This window comes from Diabrotica undecimpunctata, chromosome 4, assembly GCF_040954645.1.
Source record: "Diabrotica undecimpunctata isolate CICGRU chromosome 4, icDiaUnde3, whole genome shotgun sequence".
Classification (NCBI taxonomy): domain Eukaryota; kingdom Metazoa; phylum Arthropoda; class Insecta; order Coleoptera; family Chrysomelidae; genus Diabrotica; species Diabrotica undecimpunctata.
Genome location: NC_092806.1, coordinates 49450684 through 49473599, shown reverse-complemented (window position 1 = coordinate 49473599; position 22916 = coordinate 49450684). Strand labels below are relative to the sequence as shown.

General features: G+C 30.0%; 1 protein-coding gene across 1 annotated transcript in view; it reads right to left on the bottom strand.

Annotated features, from left to right (window-relative positions):
* Window positions 1-16377, bottom strand: part of LOC140439498 (acid sphingomyelinase-like phosphodiesterase 3b) — a 672376-nt gene extending 655999 nt beyond the window's left edge. The window contains exon 1 of the mRNA XM_072529446.1: window positions 16073-16377. Coding sequence (XP_072385547.1) covers window positions 16073-16142 — 70 coding nt within the window. The 5' untranslated portion in view covers window positions 16143-16377. The remainder of the gene's footprint in view (window positions 1-16072) is intronic.
* Between the last annotated feature and the right edge of the window lie 6539 nt (window positions 16378-22916).

The window sequence follows — 22916 nt, the reverse complement described above, 5'->3', positions numbered from 1 at the left end:
GATACAAATCGGTTTAGCCATTTTGGAAAGTATGGCAACTAACTCTGTGATACTAATATGGCTAGTAAAAAAAGGGGTTAGTAATAGAAGGGTCAACGTGGAGAACTGTATGTATTTTTAATGCTACATCATAAAAATAAAAAATTTTGTTTAAAAAATATTTAGGGTGAACCACCCTTACAACTTAGGGGTATAAAAAATCCCTATTTTCGGAGATTGAGAATACACATGTAAAATTTAATTAAAATCAGTATAGCCTTTTCCGATAAGGAAGGTTTCTTGTGGCAACAACGTGCGGTGTTTCCAAGAGGTCACCCATAAAAATACTAAGCGCAACCGAGAGTCCTTGACTTTGGTGATTGAACGAAAACCGGTATACCTATTAACCCTTCAGTACACGGGTGATACTTTGATACACGTAAGAACGGGTTGGGTCTGAGAAGCCCAAAAATTAAACTAAGAATTTTTTATGTTTTATTTTGTAACAACAGGTTCGCGTTGCATATATTAGAACTACTACTAAAGACAACCTAAATTAAAAAAAAGGAACTTATGTTATAATACTAAAACTAAAAATATAAAAGAAATTACGTACTACAATATGGCCGATGTTTAAAAAACACCTTGTATATAACTCATTCGGTCATTCTATCAATGCATATGCGACAAACAGGTACGGTATGTTCCAAGCAAATAAATTTTTTACAATAGTGACACATGTATCGAGTTTTACGATCTCTACAAAAAGCACAACGCTCCCTTTAATTTTGCAATTCCGCAGGTGCTTGTACTGATCCAACACCACTGAGTTTAGCACCAAGCTCTCTTATATCTCGTGCCAAATGAGGAGATTGAGCTCTTGAGCTCTTTCTTTTATACTGTCCATTACTAACTGAAGATCTAGTTCTTTTAAAAAAATCTTCTTATTTTGCTTGTTTTTAGATCCAGTTTGTTAGTAGTTCTCTGTATCACAAATGACATTTATTGCAGCAACATCAAGCAATACATAAAAGATGACCATGGGCCAACGTTTTCTATTTCTTGCAACAGTATAGGAACCTCGAAGTTGATCAACCGTGTACACACCGCGTACACACCACCTTTCGTAGAGTTATAGAGCGTTATTACTTCAGGTTTACTTTCGTCACCCGTTGTCGGATCGATTTGGTCATCATGGTGTAGGGTTGACAAAAGAGGAACATGTTTTTTTGGTTTTGGTATATAGGACAATATCGTCATATCTTTGGTAAATCCAAACATAGTTGATTTTGGCGGTCTATTGTTCAATAAAAATTCGGTTGGGATATGCCTTTTGTTTTTCTGTAGGGTGCCTACAATTGTTAGACTATGATTTGTCAGTAAGTTTTGTGCGACTTTAATTGATGTAAACCAATTGTCGATTGTGACATTCCGGTTGAATTTGGAGATTGGTTTGCAAAGCCGCTCAACCATATCGTAGGCTGCAGAACTGATAGAATCTGGACCTGGTGGTTGTGTACCGGCATAGATTTCTAATTGATAAGTATAGAAAGTGCGAGAATCCACCAAAGAATATACCTTCAGACCGTAACGGTCCGGTTTGTTTGGAAGGTATATTCTAAAACTATAGCGACCTCTAAAGCCTAAAAGCATCTCATCGACAGTGACATATTGGCCAATGGTATATTTTTGAAAATTTTCAACTTCATCCTCGAATACGACTCTAACTGCTGCAAGTTTGTCTACTTGTTTCCGTTCGTCCCTTGTACGAATATCATCTAGGCGTAAGCACTTCATAAGAAATCTTAATCCGCGGAGAGTCATCGTTTCCGAAAATATGTCAATGTCCGTACCATTTTTTTCCCAAAACTCGAAAGTTGAAGTTCTACTTCCACAGTAAACTCCAGCTAAGTAAAACAGGCCAATCAGAGCTTTTAGTTCACATATAGTGCTCGATATATACATTAGTACATTCAACTATATGTTTTATAATTTTGTCATTTAAAAACAGTTTCCAGCATTCCTTTTTAGTTGTGGAACTTTTCGCTTCACAAATAACTCCAGGAAGTTTTGTGTTGACATTTTCTCATCTAGTTCTAACATTTTGTGATCCGCATGTCTTATTCCATTTCATTCCATCTTTGGTATTGTAATAAAGGTGTTGGTTTATCCAATACATTCTTGTAAGTTTAGTTAGGTGTCTGATAAATCGAATTCAGACTCTGAGTTATAATTACCATCATCATTTTCTAATTTTCCAACAATAGGAATCTAAATCTTCATAATTTTCTTCCTCGTCGGTTGTTACTTCCCCGTAGAGACATTGCAAATATTTTACCTCTCCCTCGTAACAATACATTGTTTTGCTAAGCTCTAAAAACAATGTGCTGTAAAATTTTGTTTTGTACTTTCATAAACAAAATACTTACATTAAGGAACGGGTTGGGTCTGAGAGAACGAAAACGGATATAACATCGACACTTGCGCTTCAATAAGCATTAGTAACTGAGGGATTATAGCTGGGCATGCCGTCGAAAGGTACCTAGATTGCCAGGACCATACTTAGACTCGCTGACCGAATAGAGATATTAGAAAAACTGAATGGGCTTGACAGACCCAACCCGTGCACCGCAGGGTTAAGTGTGGTATGGCCATTATTGCCTAATCTATTAATACTGACACTTATTTTGTTAACCCTAGCTTCATTTGTTAGTCATAGTATCAATTAGTTATATTCCGATTTAAAATAAGAAAAAAACTGTTTTTAAATCCTTTCGTACAATATTTTAAAAGCTTTCTTTTACATAAATTTTCTATTGATAATAACAAACACAACAAAAAAGATTATATAATTTGGTGCAATCGTTCTGAAGTTATGTCCTTACAGACATTTCGGCGATTTATTTTTATAGTTTATTATTATTATTATATTCTAAGTATATTGAAGTGGTTTTAGTTTATCAAGTGGTTATATATTAAAACAATATAACGCTAGTTGAAACAAGTGATAGCACACAAGATTCAAAAGATTCAAAATTTATTTAACTACGTTTACAAATTTTACATTTGTTTGTAGCAAGTCAATTATATGTAAAAAAGATAATATATAACATACACAAAATACAATAGTAGATGAAAATACATTAATGCACATAACATAAAATAAAACATACAATATACAAAATAAGACATATACCAACATAGTGAGTACATCCATGTTCATGTTACTGCCTTGAAGTGATCAAAGTATTCACTAACAGAGTAAAAAGCAAATCTCAAAAGGTATCTTTTCAGACTTACTTTAAATTTATTTATCGAAAGTTGTTTTAAATCTTTAGGTATGACATTGTATATTTATATTATAGTCAATTGAGTTTTTTTGTGATTTACTCAAACGATACTTCACTGTTCTGATGTTATTTGCACCTCTTGTGCTATGGTTATGTAAGTCAGAGTGTTTAATTAAAGTATCAGAGTTTTTATGTATTTCTACATTAACGCTGTATAGCCATAATGTTGGCTCTGCACTTAGAATGGGGTTAAAAATAAACGCACAAAAAACCAAGTATATGTATTGTATTAGATCAGGCAACCAGATACCTAGACTATTAATTGATGATCTGGAACTGGAAGGTGTGGACACCTTCGTCTACCTGGGCTCGCTGCTGACCAAAGACAACAATGTCAGCGAAGAAATTGAAAGAAGAATAGTGCTTGCCAATAAGTGCTATTATGGCTTGAGGAAACATATGGCCAAAAAAATACCCAGAAAAATTAAAGTTACCATATATAAAACACTAATAAGATTAGTGTTAACATACGGGTCTGAAACATGGTCACTTACAAAGAACGACCAAAAATTGCTTAAACGTTTTAAGAGAAAAATTCTAAGAAAAATATATGGAGGAATCCAAGAACAGGGTTTGTGGCGTATGCGCTACAACTTTGAGTTATATAGAAATTTTGGGGAACCTGACGTAGTAAAATATATTAAACTAGCACGCCTTCGATGGGTAGGACATGTAATTAGGCGAGATGAAGATGCAACGATTAGAAAAATTTTCAACCGAAGAGGACAAGTGGGAAGACAAGCCAGAGGAAGACCAAAACTTAGATATCAAGATAACATAGAGGATGATCTAAAATCCATCGGAGTAAAAGCATGGAGAAGAGTTGCCAGAGACAGGGGCGAATGGAAGATTGTTCTGAAAAAGGCTTTGGCTCATAACGAGCTGTAATGCCACTGATGATGATGAAAAGCCATAATGTTGGCAAGGGCATTATCCTATATTTAATAAACAATGGTCTGCAAGATTCCAAATAGCTAACTTTTGCAATTATTCTTATTGCTTTTTTTTGCAATTTAAATATTGTTAGGGCATTGCAAGAGTTTCCCCACAGAATAACACCATAGCTCAAAAATGAACGAAAATGAGAAAAGTACGTTATTTTCAAGGTATCAACACTTGTAACAAGTTTTAATTGTCTTAGTAAAAATAAGGTACTAGAAAGTTTACCTTTGAGATGGTCAATATGGTTATACCAAGTCAAAGTGTTGTCAACTGTTATGCCCAACAATTTGACATTATTTTTTTCAACACTCATATCGAAGGTAGACGAAAAAATTAAATTTTGAGTTTTGTTAACATTTATTTTACTTTTATTTGCTAAGAACCATGATTGTGCATTGGAATTTACATACTTAGACGTGGTTTCTAAAACTGAACGATTTTTATCAGAAAAAACAAAAGTAGTGTCATCTGCAACTAAAACCGTTTTAAATGGAGCCATGAAATTGGGCAAGTCATTAACATATATTTTAAATAATAGAGGGCCCAGTACTGATCCTTGTGGAACTCCATGCTTTATCTGTTTAAATTCAGAAGTTATGTCTTGTGCAGAAACTGAAAACGTAGCCTTTCTAGATAAAGTATTATTTTCTATTTTTTTTTGTTATTCTCTCCTTACGCCTATATAAATATTTTATTTTGGAAATAAATATGTACATATGCAGACGCTAAGTAAAATCGTTTATAAACTATTCTTCACGAACTAATTTGACTTTCTTTATGTTTAAAAACAAACAGTCGTAAAGCTTTCCTTGTTTTGTTAAGTTAATATTGTTCCTTTGAAACTTGTTCGTTAGTTAGAAAAAATGTCTGCTATGTCGAGCTTTTTAAATGGTCTGTAGAGCTAAAAAGCTAATTTAATCAGTGGACTGTGTACAAAGTAGGTATATTACGTAAATTTTTACATTTTATGTGCAGGTTGTTTCTTTTAATCGTACAACTTTTTAGTTAAATGTATGAATTTTTATGATTTTACGTAATTTAAAACGTGGGTTAAAATAAGCGTTTTATTAATATTTTTGCTCCGCCAAGTAAATTCTCATAATTGTTAAGGGTGATTGGCGGCGACGCATTATACAAACATGAATTTAAATAAAGCATTAAGTGACATCGTGCTAAAATGCATTCGCTACCATACTATTGTCTCTACTTTATAATTAATAGTTAGTTATGTATCAAGAGCATTAAGTATATGTTTATGTCCGAAGGCGACTATCCAGGCCTCTGGTCCGAGCGTTTGTGAGTCGCCCGAAGCTATACACATCTATTAATGCTCATGGTGCATACAAACTTTTATGTCATACCAGTTTGTTATCGTATTTACAATTTAAATATTTTTAAAAACTTTGATCAAAAGAAAAGGCAGATATAGAGCACAGTTTATTAATTAAATCCTGCCTTAGTAATTTCGCTTCCTACAGCATCTTCAGGAGCATCTGAAATAAGCCAAGAAACGTTTTTTTAACTGAAGAAAACTAATCAACTTAACTCAAAATAACTGATGTTGTTTTGATGAACCGATGAACGTAACTCAAAATAACTCAAAATAAAACTCGAAGTTAAAGGTTAATAAAAATTTTTATGTGATATAACGTTTTAGACTTACTTAGTCAATTTTGGCCTATCCAACAAACTGTTGAGAATGTCATAAACATAAAATTGTACATTACATTACACTACACAAGGATAAACAGTTTAATTTTTTTTAAAAAAGGTAAAGCTACATTATGGTTGGCATCAGGAGAGAGAATGGCTTCGGGTCTTAACGGAAATGTTAAGGTGATATGTGACATATGATAGCTTGGATGGGCAGTCACAATCATGGCGATGTTTTTACACATCTCGTCGATTATTGTGTATTGCCCTAAAAATGTAAAAATCTAGAAAGAACTAGTTGAAATAGAACACATACAAGAGGATACATGGGTGGTCTTTCTGACAGAAATGTTTAAAAAACAAAACAAAGAACCTTTACCAGAAACGCCAAATATAATAACTGTGGAAAAGACCGAAATCTCTCAGAACGATGTGAAAGAAGAAATAAACAAATTTAAAAAACAGAAAATCACCAGAAAAAGATCAAATACTAATTGAACTCTTAAAATATGGAGGTGATCACCTTGTACAACAACTGCAACTTCTTATTAATAAAATCATCACCACGAACAGAATACCAGATAAATGGAGGAGACCGATCATGGTGATGTTCTTAAAAAAAGGAAATAAGAAAGACCCCAATAATTATCGAGCAATAAATCTATTAAATACAACACTCAAATTGACAACCAGAATAATAGCGACAAAAATAAACGAACGAATATCTCTGTAAGAGGAACTGCAAGGATTTCGGACAGGAAGATCATGCACGTATGCAGTTTTTGTAATAAGACAAATAAAAGAAAAGTAGCTGGAATACAATAAACCAGCATATATGTGTCTGATAGATTTAAAGAAAGCATTTGATATAGTGAGAATTCGGGACGCGATACATTTATTATATAAAAGGGTAATATCACTGGATTTAGTAAAAACTATTGAGAATATATATAAAAATAACATAGCTATGTTAAGATGTAAAGGAAAACTACCGCAACCTATCAAATATGAAACTGGCATTAGACAAGGAGATTCGCTGAGCCCATTAATATTTAATATGATCATGAATGAAATCATAAAGAAAGTTAAAAAAAGAAGAGAATATAGAATGGGAGAAAAGGAAATAAGGATAATATGCTACGCCGACGACGCCATAATAACAGCCAAAAATGAAGATGACCTACAAAGATTAATTAAAGAATTCGAAGATACGGCGCTCATATACAACATGGAAATCTCAACAGAGAAAACTAAAACGATAGTGATATCAGCAGAACCGAGACGATGTAAACTAGTCGTAAATAACAAAATAATAGAACAAGTGATGGAAACTGAATACTTGGGAATAAAACTGTCAAGCTACGGAAAAGTGGAAGAAAAAATACAAAAACAAGGTAACATGGCAAACAGAGCAGCAGGATGTCTCAACAACACAATCTGGAGAAACAAATACCTCACAACGGAAACGAAAACCAGGATATATAAATCAACAATAAGACCGATAATGACGTACACGGCGGAAACAAGAGCAGATACGGCGAAAACACAAAGACTACTGGAAACAACAGAAATGAAAGTCTTACTAAAAATAACAAACCAAACTCTAAGAGAGTAAGAAGTGAGGAAATACGAGCGAGATGTGGTATAGAGGAAATAAACGGGTGGACCAAAAGAAGAAAAGTGGAATGAAATCAACATATCGAAAGAATGACAGAAAATAGAATAGTACGAGTAGCAAGAGACAAATCGCCAAATGGAAAAAGATCATTGGGACGACCGAGGAAAAGATGGTCAGACAACGTCAATTGGGGCTAAAAACCGAAGTAAAATAGGCATTAAGCCTATTTATATAGTAGGAAGAAAAAGAAGATGTAAAAATCTGAGGACTTCTTATTTATAAAAGTAATACCCAAACTCTCAAACTTCGTATGTATTGGGCCCAAGTTATCAAATTCAGCTTTATTTTTTCTGGTATTGGTATCGTCGAATCTTATGGCAAGAACCAATATTAAGATGATGACTTCTTTGAATAACTGCAATATATAACATCCCAATGAAAGCATTTATTGCACCCAAATCTGTGGGCTGGCAATCTCTTTTTCGCTTAAAAGCAGGTCGCATAAGTAATGATGTGAGTAATAGCTTATAGATCTATTGCTACACATGGATTTTCTGAACCATCTGGTTTTTAACACATTATCCGTAGTTCTTACAATTCTTAAGTCAAGGAGTGGTCTCCATCTCTTCCTTAACTGTAAATTGTATATGTTGATAATTATTTTTAAAAATGTTAACTGTCTCATCAATTTTATGTTTAGGAAGTACAAAACTAAATCACTTACATACCTTTTTATAAAAATAATTAAAAAAGTGCAATTGTTAATACAATCATTGATAATATCATCCTTGAAATAGCTACTTAGAATATTATAATCAAAAACAAAGTGTTGAAATGTAACAAGTCAATAATAGAATGTGGTGAAATCTCATTCCAATGTTCTTTAACACTCTTTACGATTTAATCTAAAGGTAGATTGGTGAATAGAGATGTTACATCAAAACTAATTAAAACATAATTTTGTGGTAATTGAAAATTATTGGTGAAAGAACTAAAGTCAAATGAATCTTTAATGTAAATATTGTCGTTTAAATTATAAGTATAAGTTAATATATGAGTAATGAGTTGTGCTATTGGTCCATTAGGAGAGCATTAAGATGAAACTATTGTCTCATAGACAAAGTTAATTTATGTATTATAAACAATAGAATTATAAATATATTTTGAGCACTTTTGGTTTTTATTATCAATAAACTTATTTCTGTGTAATTTATAAATTAGACAATTTGCTTTTTGTTGCAACGTTCAAATAGAATTCCTAGTGTAGTGTAATACTTAGTATCATTTAAGAGTTCTCCAGTTTTTTGTAGGTAATCCTACAAAATCCTACAAAAAAATTTAGGTCCCAGTGCTAAAAATTTTTTTAATTCAAACGGAAACTGAATAGATGCTAGATTTTTAAACCATTTTTCTTGAAATTTTATCTTATTTTGAGCTTCGATTTTAAATTTATTTAACTAATTAATTTGCTTTCTTTTGATTTTATGAAATTCTGAATTATATTTAATTCTCTGTCTACGATTAAATTCATTAAATGTGTGGAAATTTAAGATATTATAAGCCTTGGTACGTAACTCATGTAATTGTTTTTCAAAAAAGTTAATATCAATAAAAGTGATTTTAATTTTTTAACAAATAATATTTAATTACCTATAATATAATAATAATAACATTAACAAATTTATTTGTCACATGTTCAGGAAAAAATCGTTTAGATTTACATTTTAATAAAAAATTTTTTTGGTTGTGTAAAACAGCAAGTTTGATGGTAATCTTCGTCCACTACGTCAGAATTCTGACTGTGAATTGCCCATAATCGTTTCGGATGGCATCAAAAAAACCCATATTTTTCTACAAAAGTAAGAAAAAGGAGTACTTGTTGACATATTTTAAAAAAATAAAACTATGTTTGGATGGATTGTAGTCAATAAAAATTGGTTATTAGGTAACTATTTTTTACTACTAAAGCTTTTAATTGTGGTTACAATTATTTTCAAGAGCTAAAATAACACTACAAATAATGTGATATAGTATATCGAATAATTGTAAAAAAGTAGTAACTCACCAAATAAAATTAGGTTTGTTAACGAAATTTGCTACAAAACATATTTAAAAAAACATTATTATAAAAATTTTTTGGTCTGATAAATGTTTGTCCTTCTTTAAAAATGAATGAATTTGTCCTTTGAATTCTTTAAAAAAATTATTTAAACAAAAAAATTAGTATTACCAACATGAAATTTTTTTATATTTGTAAAAATCTTTATACCATTTTTCATATAAAAATGCTTGCACGTCACAATTTATATAATGTGACGTCGCTTATATTTAAAATTTCCAGAACGTCAACCTTAGAGTTCAAATTTTACTAACACAGCTAATAATACGAAACACATACGGAACTGCTCGATCTTTCATGGGCGTCACCATGGTGTAATAATCCGAAAAATAAAATCATCATTATATTGGAAATTTTAGAATTGTATTGATTAAATAACCAAAAACATTTTTTATTATTAATAATATAAATTTTATAAAATAACTCTTTAAGTCTAATATTCCAAAAAATAATAATTTTAATTAAATACATTAGACAATTTACGCAACTGATACATGATTACTTCAAATTTTATTGATAATTCAGCGTATGGCTAAAGTGTATAAAGTGTTGCTGCTTTTTTAGAGTAAGAATTTTGTTTTATGTTTTGATTTCTTACACAATTTGATCATAATATAATATATATTAATAAATTGTATTTATAAATACGTATTAAATATAGATTCTTCTTCTTCTTCTAATGGCGCTACAACCCTTTGTGAGTCTTGGCCTGCTTAACAATGTTCTTCCATTCTGCCCTGTCGGATACTTTCCTTCGCCACTGCCTGATGTTCGTGGTTTTAAGATCCCTCTCTACGTCGTCTATCCATCTTTTACGGGGCCTTCCTCTTGTTCTGTTTCCTTGGGGCTTCCATCTCTGGACTACTTTTACAGCTCGATTATCTGGCATTCTTTCTAGGCGACCAAGCCAGTTTAGTCTTTGTGATGATACAAATCTGACAATATCTGCGCTCTGCATTAGTTCATCCAGCTCGTGGTTCCTTTTAATTCTCCACGAACTATCGCTGCATTGGGTTGGTCCTAATACCTTCCTTAGTATTTTGCGCTCAAATATTCTCAGTTGATTTTCATCAGTGGTTGAGAGGGTCCACGTTTCACATCCATATGTGACCACTGGTCTAATTACTGTTTTGTAGATTCTCAGCTTAGACTCACGATTCAGTAACTTACTTTTCATTATGTCATTAAATATAGATTAATAGCTTTAAAAACTGATTATTGTTGTGTATTGTGATTGTGCTATGCCAAAACAAATAAATAGTCTGTAGAAAGCTGATAAACTTTCATATAAGATAGATTATTTTGAACAAGAAATAATGGCGGGACGTTTTCACTATTAATGCTGTAAAAGAGGTAAGTTTAAAATTTAGAATATATTATATAATTTTATATTAAAATGTTGTCTTATGAATTTTAGTGTGTTGCAGTGTGCAGTTTAAAACTAAGTGTATTTACTGTTAATATAATAGTTTGACAAATAGTTGACAATTTAAAAATTCCTCACTTACTAACTATTCTGATGTTTTTACAACGCTGTAAGGTTCTGACGTCGTAAATCTTGAATGACATGCAAGCATTTTTATATGAAAAATGCTATATTCACCAATTTAACCTTTAGATTTAATCATAAGTAGTGTTGAAAAAAATTGGAATAAGATTTCACAACATACTACTTTTGAATTGTTATATTTTAAAACATTTATCAACTTTGTTTTTAATTCTAATATTTTTATATTTAATTGTGTCTTTTATAAACAACTTTTTGTAGCCCAATAGGGTCTAGTCTTTCACCCATTCTAAGAAGCTATATAATTTATGATGTTATCAATGATTGTATCAACAATTGCACTTTTTGCATTTTTTAATTTCAAGATATGTAAATGATTTCATTTTGGCAATTCCTAAACACAAAATTTGTGAAAGAGTTAAAATTGTCAACAATCATAATCAACACATGCAATTCACAAATAAAGAAATGGAAGATTCTCTACCATTCCTTGACATGAGAATTGTAAGAAATACAAATCATGTGTTAAAATGCTTTAAGAAACCTATGTGTAGCAATATACTTATAAGCTGTTACTCACATCATCCCAACAAGATGAAAATAAACCTGATAACATTAAAAAAACTGGATTAAAGATTAGGGATTAAAAAAACGTGTTTTAAGGCTTTCTTATCCAGATTACGTAAAGAAAGATTTTCAATTGTTAAAAACTCTTTTAATTGAGAACTCTTATTCTTCCAAATATGCTACATAGGATGCTTTCTTCTAATACTGTTAATATAAATCACTTAACACCATTTTTTGCAAAATCTCAGAACATTGTATCCAACAGTCAAAATATCTGTTATCATTTACTGCCCTATATACCATCATTAAAACCCAAATTAATACAAATAATAAAGGTTATTGAAAATATAGCAAAAAAAAACATCAAAATTATTTTACCATTGTATTCAAAAACTAAATATCCTATAGATAAATAAGGTAAAACAAATGTAGAATATAGCATGAGCTGTACTCCGTAATTTGCAGATGTAAATTTTTTACATTACAAAACATTTGCAGGTCACGAGAAATGCTTCCACGTTATTAGGTAGAATTTGAAGCCAAAGTTGTATAATTTCGATAAACATATGTGTGTGTATTCGGAAAGAAGTAGTTATAAACGTTTTTCTCGTATATATTGTCTCATATTTATTGCTATAACCTTAAACCGAAATTACATGTTATAGGTTTCAAAGAATATGCTATTATAATGGAAATTTTATAGTGACTGGTCAATAGAAACATAAATTTTCTTGCGAAGCTGCACTCTTTGTCTTTAAAACGCATTTTTTTGTCTATATTACACACTGATCAAAAGATGCAGAATTTTTAACGTCGAGTTAATACAAATTTTATTTAAAATTGATTTCGCGAGCGTCAATGACATTCAAAACCCCGGTCGCTTTAAGTGTTGTTTCGGAGAGAACAGTCTATTCTACAGAAAAATGCTAACATTCTCAGCAAAATTCAGCTTGTTGGTAAGATTGAGAGGTTCAGTGACATTTTCGTCTCTGACGACTGGAGTATTATTCATAATATTTACATTGGTTATTTGTTAACCTAGGTCGCATTTTAAGACTTAGTGTCTTAAAAAAGGTGCGATTACTGTAGGGTTAATGTCTTGATCCCTTGATCTGGGACAAGTTTAGTGTGGGTTTATAGCACCACAATTACCAGAACTACAAATTAAGAATAAAAATATCTAATATTACCTACCCTGAGATGATTAGGGCCGTTATATTTAATAATATTTCTACTGAAATTAGTAGTTCAGAAGTTTATAAATTTAAATTAAATATTTAAAGCCTAAAGTTATTGCTAGCAAAATCTCTTAACTCCTTTGCGCTCTGTAATAAAGAGCGTAACGACTAACAACGATAGGCAAAAAGTGCATATTCAAAACAAAAATAAATCGCAATTGAGATATATGCACAAAAAAAGCATTGACAATTGCTTGTTGCATAAAAAAACAAATATCGAAAAACAGATACTAAATACTCCAAATATTACATCAAATGCGCTTAAAAAAAAGAATTTTAAATTCTAAAACAATAAGATTCTTGTGAAGATGCGATTTGTAAATGTTTTGAATGCATAGTTCATAAACATTAGAATGTCCAAACTATGTAGCTTTATCACAATATTTTTCATCATTTATACAAATAATTCATTAAAAATTTCTACTGACATTTGAATGAAAAAATCAAAAATCAATTGCGAGCAGGTCCATTTGGGCTTTCCGTAGCACTGCGATGGCTTTAAGATAGCCTAAGAAAAAATTGACAAAGGAAAAATTACTTGGCAAGACTTCAGGTGGTTAAAATCTTAGATCACATAAGACAAAATCAAATGATAGACAGTACAGCCATAAAAGTAAAAACACTGGAGTTAAGGCAAAATATAAGAAGCAAAATATATGAATTTGAAAATGTTGAATGTTTTATATGAATTGAAATTGAAAAAATGAATTTTTTATATCCGTATTTTTCATAAATGCATTCAAAAATGGTTTGATGTTCTAAGTATATTTAAAGTGATACATGAAGAATATCATCAAATTGTATTATAATACTGTACATAAATTTCATTGATTTACTGGAGAATACAGAAAGTTGCCGGGATTGACCATATTATAACAAATAAACAGGTTTTCGATCGTTTAAGCAACGAAAGAGAGCTATTTCATCAACAACAAAGTTGGCAAAATATTATAGCTTAGACATGTATTAAGGAATCAGAAATATCTTCTCCTAATAGACATAAGTTAAGGACAACTCGGAGTCGAGAGAAAAAACTCTTTTAGTTCCAAAATAAACGACATTTGATGTGATTAAATTATGTAATAAGAACAGATAGAAAAAATGTCCGTAGAAATCGCCAACATTTATTAATTGAATAAGGAATCATAAGAAACAGCATTGGTCAGGTAATAATAAAAGAATTTATTTTTTAACATTTTCATTTAACATTTTTTAATATAAGTGGTAATTTTTGAACCCTTGATTTTTATTGTTATATAATTTACACTATCGAGAGATTTATCTAAAATAGTCCAGACGATAGAAAAAATAATATTCAATTCAATTTTAGTTCTGTTTAGATATAATATTTTCTAATATTTCGACGTCACCGATAAAGCAAAAAAAAATGTGTATAAAGTATTTTTGAAACTTCACTGTAAAGGATTAAAAAAAATGCAATTTATAAGTTTGTACCCACTTGAAACCACATTTTACCAAAAACGAAAACGGTTGTTGACACGAAAACCATCAAACCATTAAACCATCATATTATATATATATATATATATATATATATATATATATATATATATGTAAATACTTTTTTCTTTTTTCCCAACTAGTCAAAAAACTTTGGACTACTTTTTCTTATATATATATATATATATATATATATATATATATATATATATATATATATATATATATAATATAACATTAGTTTTTCTTGGGTTTAGGTTCAATGGACAATAAAATCTAGTTCCAAATTTAATATTATTTATTAATAATCTAAACCCAAGACATTCTAATTTTATATTAAATATAGTACGATTCAAGAAACTCATAAAACGGGTTTAGTTAAAATTAAATATTATTAAAGGTTTTATATTTTAGTTGACGTTTCGACAGGTCTTTATCAAAATTTCAAAATGTCAAAATATCCAAATATCTTTTTTTAAATTTTATTTCAATTTTATCGAATATTTTTATCAGTGTTAAAAAAAAACTAATAAAAACTTACCAAAACACGACTAAGTTAGTAAACATTAATAATATAATTCTTGATATATTTTTTTTTAAATCTATTGTCAAATTTATTGTATACATGACATTGTGTCAAGATACATTTGTTAATATAAATCAGTGGTTTATTCGAAAGTAATAAGTTTCAGGTTTTTTTTTTTTTGGTATTTAGTAAAAGGTAGAGAAAACATTAGACAAATATTATTTTCCAATAAATTACTGCTGTAGATCAAGAAATTAATGCTTACACAATGCCAAGTATTCAATAAATTTGACAATAGATTTTTAAAAAAATTGAATGAAGAATAATTTTATAAATAATAAATAATTCCCGTTCTATATAAGTTTTAATTATTTTTGTTTAAACACTATAATAAAAATAATGAATAAATCTTATATATAGTTTTGATAAAGACAAGGAATACCTGTCGAAACGTCTACTGAAATTAAGAGCCCTTAATATTAATTAATTTTAATAAAACCAATTTATAAATACATAATATATATATATATATATATATATATATATATATATATATATATATATATATATATATATATATATATATATATATATCATGTCATTTGTCGCTGTAATAATTTTTTGTACATTTTATGATAGTACTAAATGACTAATTTCAAGCAAAGCTCTCCAAGAACGACTATTAGAAAATAAAGATATAAATTTTGTTTTTGACAATGTGAAAGGACCAAATTTTGAGTATATTTGGCAAGCAGTAATCAGAGAGTGATAATTTCTAAATTGTTTCAATTAAAATAAGATAAATTTTTGATTTCCAAATTTCATACTGTGAAATTTGGGGATTTATCACACAAAACTTATTTAAAAAAAAACTAAGATGTTACAGTTTCGGATCATGATTATAGATGTATTTAGTAATAGTAATATGTATTTGAATACAATACATAAGATAAAAGATAACATTCGATTTTGAATCATTTAACCATGATTATTTTTTGTTGTTGTTAATAATTAATGAACGATTGTATATCTATTGATTTTTTTATATAGTTACTATCATTAGCTTATAAATAATCCAAAAACCATTAACAATAATTTGCACTCCTACTCACCTAATCGTTCATACGCTTCTCTTCCGGCATTGACAGCTGTAACAATTCCAAGAAAAAGTAACCACTGCATTTCCAATCAATCAATATACACATTTTTCTAGAAAATTATGAACATACACATTTTTCATCAACAATGAAAAGTCCACTAAGATTCCACACATTTCTAATACCGAAAACGATCTTAAGTAATCATTAGAAAAGGAATCGTTAGTAACATAGAAGTTAAAAACTATAATTTGCACTAAAGTTTTATTTAAGAACGATGAAAAAAGTTTAGAACCAAAGTCACAGAGAATGAGAACAAATAACAGTTGAATATCGCGCCGTAAATGACGTAATCGTAGCTAGAGCGTCACGCGTCCGACAGCTAAAACCGTCTATATTATACTAAAGGGTATCCTGTACTAAAATGGGACTTTCGGGCCGTTTTTTGGCGCATGTGCGAGAAAATGCTAACATCTCAGTTGTGTTAAAACACAGACCATTTCTTGATTACAGTTTTTCCTAGTAAATGGAGGTATTTTGTTTTTACGAAAGGAGATAAAGGAATCATTAAACCAAAAACAAAGAAATCCAAAGAGTATCAGATCACGAGCGATGAAGTGATGTTGAAAAGGATAAAATTTTATACGCCAGTTATATACTACTGTTGTTTCAATATAGACATAAAGATATAAAAATGGTTTTTCAGGGAAAATCTTTTTATTTATTATGGCTAAAGGGCACAGTCATTGGCCACTTAAGGGATTGCGAATTGAATTAAAATTGTAAATTGGTATATTTTATAAAAGGGCTTTTAAAGTGAAGGTTTTACATTAGCAACAAAACATCAAATTTCGTAAAAACTAAGGTTATTTTAAGCCAAAATATTAATATATACTAAAAACTAACACAAATTACAAAATTAAACTATTAATTTTTAATTAATTAATTATGAATTATAAAACTTCAGTTATTGACTATAGAAGCATACTTATTGGCATATAAAATTACAGTTATTGGCCATTCATAATATCTATTAATAATTATTTCATTTTTTTTTGTTTTTGCACGTAGGGCACACTAATTTATCTTAATTTTCGGTTTCTTGTTGATTCTTTCCACAGATGCCAATACTATAACCTCTAACACAAAATCGACATATAGTTCCAATTTTTGATTTAGTAACGTTATACGAAAAAGAATAACCTAATCCTGTATAAAAAAAATTTACGTTGGTGTCTTGTCAGTGGTGTATTAAAGTTTTTCGCGGATCCTTTTCCACGACTGATATGAAATAGTGCTAAAAAAATGTTTAACAAAAGAAGAAAAAACGCTTATACTCATATTTAACAAAATAATATTTAAATATAATTATATTTTATAATGAAGTTGTTAATAACAAAATTTGCTTACCCATAAATTTAAATTGTATAATTTTCAATAAGAATATTAATATATTGTACTGCTTATATAATCACGCCAAAAGGTGTAAAATAAAATTGTAAATTACTAACCATCTCTTTGTTAGCAATTCTGCCACTAGTTAGATTTTGTAAGTGGGCGACGAAAAAATTAAAAAAAAAAATAAATAACACAAAAAAAAATCACACAAAAAAAATTGAAAATAAAAGTAAAAAAAACATACACTGCTCACACTTAACTTTTACACTACTAATACTTTAAGCATTGTTATTGTGAAGGATGAGTTTTCTTTAAATTTCTGTAAAGTTTTTTTTTGTTTATTTTTTTTTTAAATTATTATAGTTAGAGAAAAAAAAATCGTCTGGCTAATTGGTCTTTACCAAAGCCATCTTATTAATTAAAAAAATATATAATTATAAAGTATACAAATATAATTACAAATAAAATCTCCAGATTTTCGGTTTTTATAGACAGTAACGACAAGTCTGATAGACGTTCCTGTCCCATTGAAGTTCTGAGTTAGTTTTTTTTAATCAATTTTAATTTTGAAATACATCTTTCAGCTACAGCAGTAGTTACCACAAGAATTAAAAACAGAAAACATGCTGTTATTACCCCCGAAAAACTTGTTGCAAAGTTGTTAGATTTTATCAATAATAATTCTGTAATTTTTTTGACATATTGAATTTTTTTAATTTTATACTTAATAAAATTATATTATAGATCATTATAAACGCATTTAAAGACATTATAAATACAAATAAATACGACATAATATTATACACGGATGCCTAAAAAAATGACACAGGAGTAGACTGCTCTGTTACAACCTCTCATTCAATAATTAAGTCATTAATTATACCAGCCATCAGCAGCGTTCATACTGGCGAATTATTTAGTATATTGCAAGCTTTTAACCATACATCTCCACCTAATAAGCAGGTTGCCATATGCACAGACTCTTTAGCATCAATTCATTTTATCAAAAATATATTTACCGTTCATCCAATCGTCCAAAAGATCCTCGACTCTAACCAAATTATCTTGTCCCAAAACATAACAGTTACCATAATTTGGCTGCCATCTCATATTGGTATAGAAGGCAATGAAACTGCAGATCACTATGCTAAACTTGCTACAGCATCACCTGAAATCAGTGATAAAATTCAAATTTGTAAAGACTTAAAATCATATACTAAAAGAAGAACCAGAGTCCTTTGGCAGCAGCATTGGAATTCTAACCGTTTGATCTTACACGAAATACAACCGTCAATAACCAGTCAGCCTATATTTAACTATTCAGCCCTCTCAAGACGAGATCTCATTGTGATAAGACGACTTCGGATAGGACATTCAAAACTCACACACGGCTACCTAATGTCCTCTAGCATCCGTCCCTCCTGTCAAAGCTGCCAATCATATTTGACAATCAAACAATTTCTCACTGAATGCCATCAACATTCAGCCAGAAGATTACAATACAAACTCAAAAGTGAAGAACGAGATATCCTAAACAACCCTGACCAAATAAAAGCTGTGCTACAATTCCTTAGAGATGAACACTTATATCAAAAAATATAATTAGATTTTAATTTAGACATTGTATAACTTATTATTATCATTCCGTATTATTGCAACATATTCTTAATGTAACACTTAATATTTGTGTAATGAAAATTCATGTTATAGTACCTGTGTAAGTGGCCATAGTAGCCGAGCACGTTAAAGTTGAAATAAAAAAAAAATTTTATACCTCATTTTAGATGCCCGTGTAGTAAAGGAATATGCGATTTCCGTTTGAAAACCAGTATTTAATATGCTTCATAGTAATAAGGGTTTCAAAGAGCCTCCTAGACAAAATAGTTAATGAGCTTATATTGGGTTTATTTAAAGTGTAAAACATACATGAGCGTGCAAATGGGTTTCGCAGCATTTGTAAAAGTTAAATAATATGTAACATAATATGTAAAATAAAGTTGTGTGTACATAACTCATGTATTTTTGATTTAAAACTCAACAAGGTCACTGTTTTCTATGAAACGAGTCAGAAGGAGGTTTAAACGGTGATGAATTTGCCACAATTGTATCAAGGTTTCTACAAGAGAACGAAATTCCAAAAATACCATCTGCTTCAATAATGAGAATCCAGAAATTATTTTATTTACAGACGGTTGCACCTATCAGAACCGAGATACTGTAATGAGCAATGCCCTACTCAGTGTGGCTATGATAAATAAAGTCACAATTAGTTACAAGTATTTGGAGGTAGGACACACGCAGATGAAAGTAGATAGTATGCATGCAATGATCGAGAAGCAATTACAGAACCGGACTATTAACGTTACAGCTGACTACATTGACATCTGCAGGAAATCAAAAAAGGGACATCCCTATGAAGTCAACTACCTGGATCATTCCCATTATAAGAATTTTTAATCAGTACAGTTCTATAAAGCTATTAGACCAGGCAAAATGAAAGGAGATGCAAAGGTTAGTCACTCAAATAATATGTTTTAATCATTATTTCATATTCAAAGATAAATTTCTAATTTATAAAAAAAAATTAAATATGGTAATGGATTTTTTACACTATAGTAATATGTGTCTGATCTAACTGTCTTTTAACTTGTTAAAAAAGGGTCATAAGCAGACAAATGTTCTCACTTGCAATCTGTTTCTCCTGTCGACTTCATGCAATTAAGAGGAAAAGACCAAAGAAAATCAAGCACACTATAAACATTTATCTGCTTAGTAAACACTTGCTGTAATATGTAATACTTGCTGAAGTACTGCTTAGTACCTACTAAACAGTGACTTCAAATACTAAGTAAAACTCTTTTTAAGTTACTGATTTGCGAGTTTTAAAATATACACCTTATGGAGAGATTTATTATAAATTACGCTTCGCAGATGATTTTAAATTACTATCCGTGAGAAAAAATACGTGGATCTACAAGAACTAAAAAGAACTGTTCCAATGGACTTCCACAATTTTTAATTCACTTCTACCCCATGAATGAGTAAAATTGTTTCAAAGCCTAACTATGCAGTAGCCTAACTAGCCTAATGCAGTAAAAGTGGTTAACTCCAAATCCGTTTTTTATTTTTACCTAGAAAAGAGGCTATCTCCAAACATTAATGATAAAATTGTAATTTGTCTCCAGTTTTTATTAGTTTTACATTGACACTAATTTAGAATACATTATTCAAGTAAAATAATGATCAAAATTCGAAAACTTATTGTGGATTAGGTCCTATTCATATTTTTCTGCTCTCTGTAAAATTCATGATATTGGAGTTAGCTTATATGCGAATTAAGGTATCGATATGAAGAAGAAGTACCACTTTTTTTGATTTTTAGCAAATTTTATATATTATGCATATAATTAATTAAAGAATTAAATTTGCTATTTAAGTAATACAAATGTCAGTTACTTAAGCAAAAAAAGTAATTATTTTATCGACGATTGTTTCGCAACAATCAGTTTACTTTTTCAAAATTAAAACCTTTGTCAATGTGTAATAATTTTGAAAATTTTTATTAAAAGTAATGGAAATAATACATATTACTATATTAAAAATTTCAAGTAATATTAAACAGCTAAAAGATTAATTATATGAGAAGTATCATGTTATGCATAATCTGTGTTGACTTATTCTTCATTTGTAAAGGTGTCTTCAGCATTCACGTTAATAATTAATGGTTCTTCCAAGATGTCTAATGTCTTGTCCAAGTCACACATTTTTTCTTTTTCTTTCATCACATGTTAAATGCATCTGTTTCATTTTAAGGCAGTGACATTGTGTAAAGCGTGTTTAAAAAGTTCTTTAACGTCTGTAAGTGGTGATATTTCTTGCCATGTCCCCTTTTACTTGGGCCCAAATGAACTCTATTGGATTTAATTCACAGTGATAAGGCGGCAATTTGAGTACTGTAATGTTAAGTTTTTTGGCTATTTCATCTAGGACTTGCATTCTTGATGGGTGTGAAGGTATGTGTTGTCGTTGGGATTTGCAAAAGCTTTAATTTTAGAAAACCATCTCCAAACGATATATTTTTATTAATTAACCACTGTCTAATATTCTCTTTTTTTTTACGCTGTTGTAGAAAACTGTTCGGTTTGACGTGAATGATATTTGGCATTGTCCATAACGATAATGCCTTTTCATAGTCGACAAATATTAAAGCTAGTGGTTTATTAAATTCGGTGCATTTTTCTATAAGATTTTTTATTACCAGTAGGTGATCGTTTGTTCCATAGCCTTTTCTAAAACCCGCCTGTTCTATTTGCTGATAAAATTCCAATTTATTTTCTAGTCGTTTCGTAATTATTTTTGTAAATAGTTTATAAATATGTGAAAGTAGACTTATGGGCCTGTAATTCCTGAGGTCGGTAGCATCCCCTTTTTTATGAAGTATGATAATTTCTGCGTTATACCACTGGGTTGGTGTTATTGCTTCCTGCAAACATCTAGTGAATAGTTTGGCAAGGACCTGCCATAATCTTTTTCCAGCCACCTTCAAGGCATCTGCCACTATTTCATCGCCTCCGGGGGACTTATTGTTTTTCATTTCTTGCACTGACCTTCGAACTTCATTGGGTGTTACGTCCGGTAAAATTTCAGATCCCTGATTGATTATCTTTGGTAATGATCCACTCCGGTTACATTGCTGTTCTTTGTATAGTTGTCTATAAAAACTCTCTATCGTATTCATAATTTGAATTCTATCCTCAATGATTTGCCCCTGTTCATTTCTTAATTTGTGGACGTTTTTTCTTCCAATGGACATGCTCTGTCTGAGTACTTTCAAGCTTTTGTTTTCTTCTATTACTCTAGTTATTTCCATCGTATTGTATCGTCTCAGATCTTTTCTAACTTCCTTTTTAATTTTCTTATTCAAAATTCTTAGTTCATTTTGGTTATGATCCTGATTTTCCCTAAGTTTCCTTCTTTCCTCTAGAAGATGTTTTGTGTTGTGGCTTAATTTTTTGTTATTATTTTTAGGACGAGGAGAGTATTTCTTTTCAGATTCTTTCAATATTTGGGTAATATTATTGTTCATTTCATTGATGCTGATATTCTCTAAGTCGTGTATTCAAACTAGTCTTAATATTTTATTCGTAAAGTGTTATATCTTCTGGGAACATCCACCCTCCATTTTTCTTTTTGAGGATCATTTTTGTTCTTTCAACTTTAGTGTTAAAAGTGGTTTTTGCTCTAACTAGTCTATGGTCGCTCCCTGTTGAAAATTTATTCAATACTGTTTCATCCTGAACAATATCTTTCCGATTTGATATTATGAAATCAATCTCATTTTTTGTTCTTTGGTTCGGACTCTTCCATGTCCACTTACGTTGGGGTTTCTTTCCAAAGAATGAGTTCATCACAAAGAGATTTTTCTGATGTAAGAAGTCAAGAAGCCTGTTACCTCTCTCAT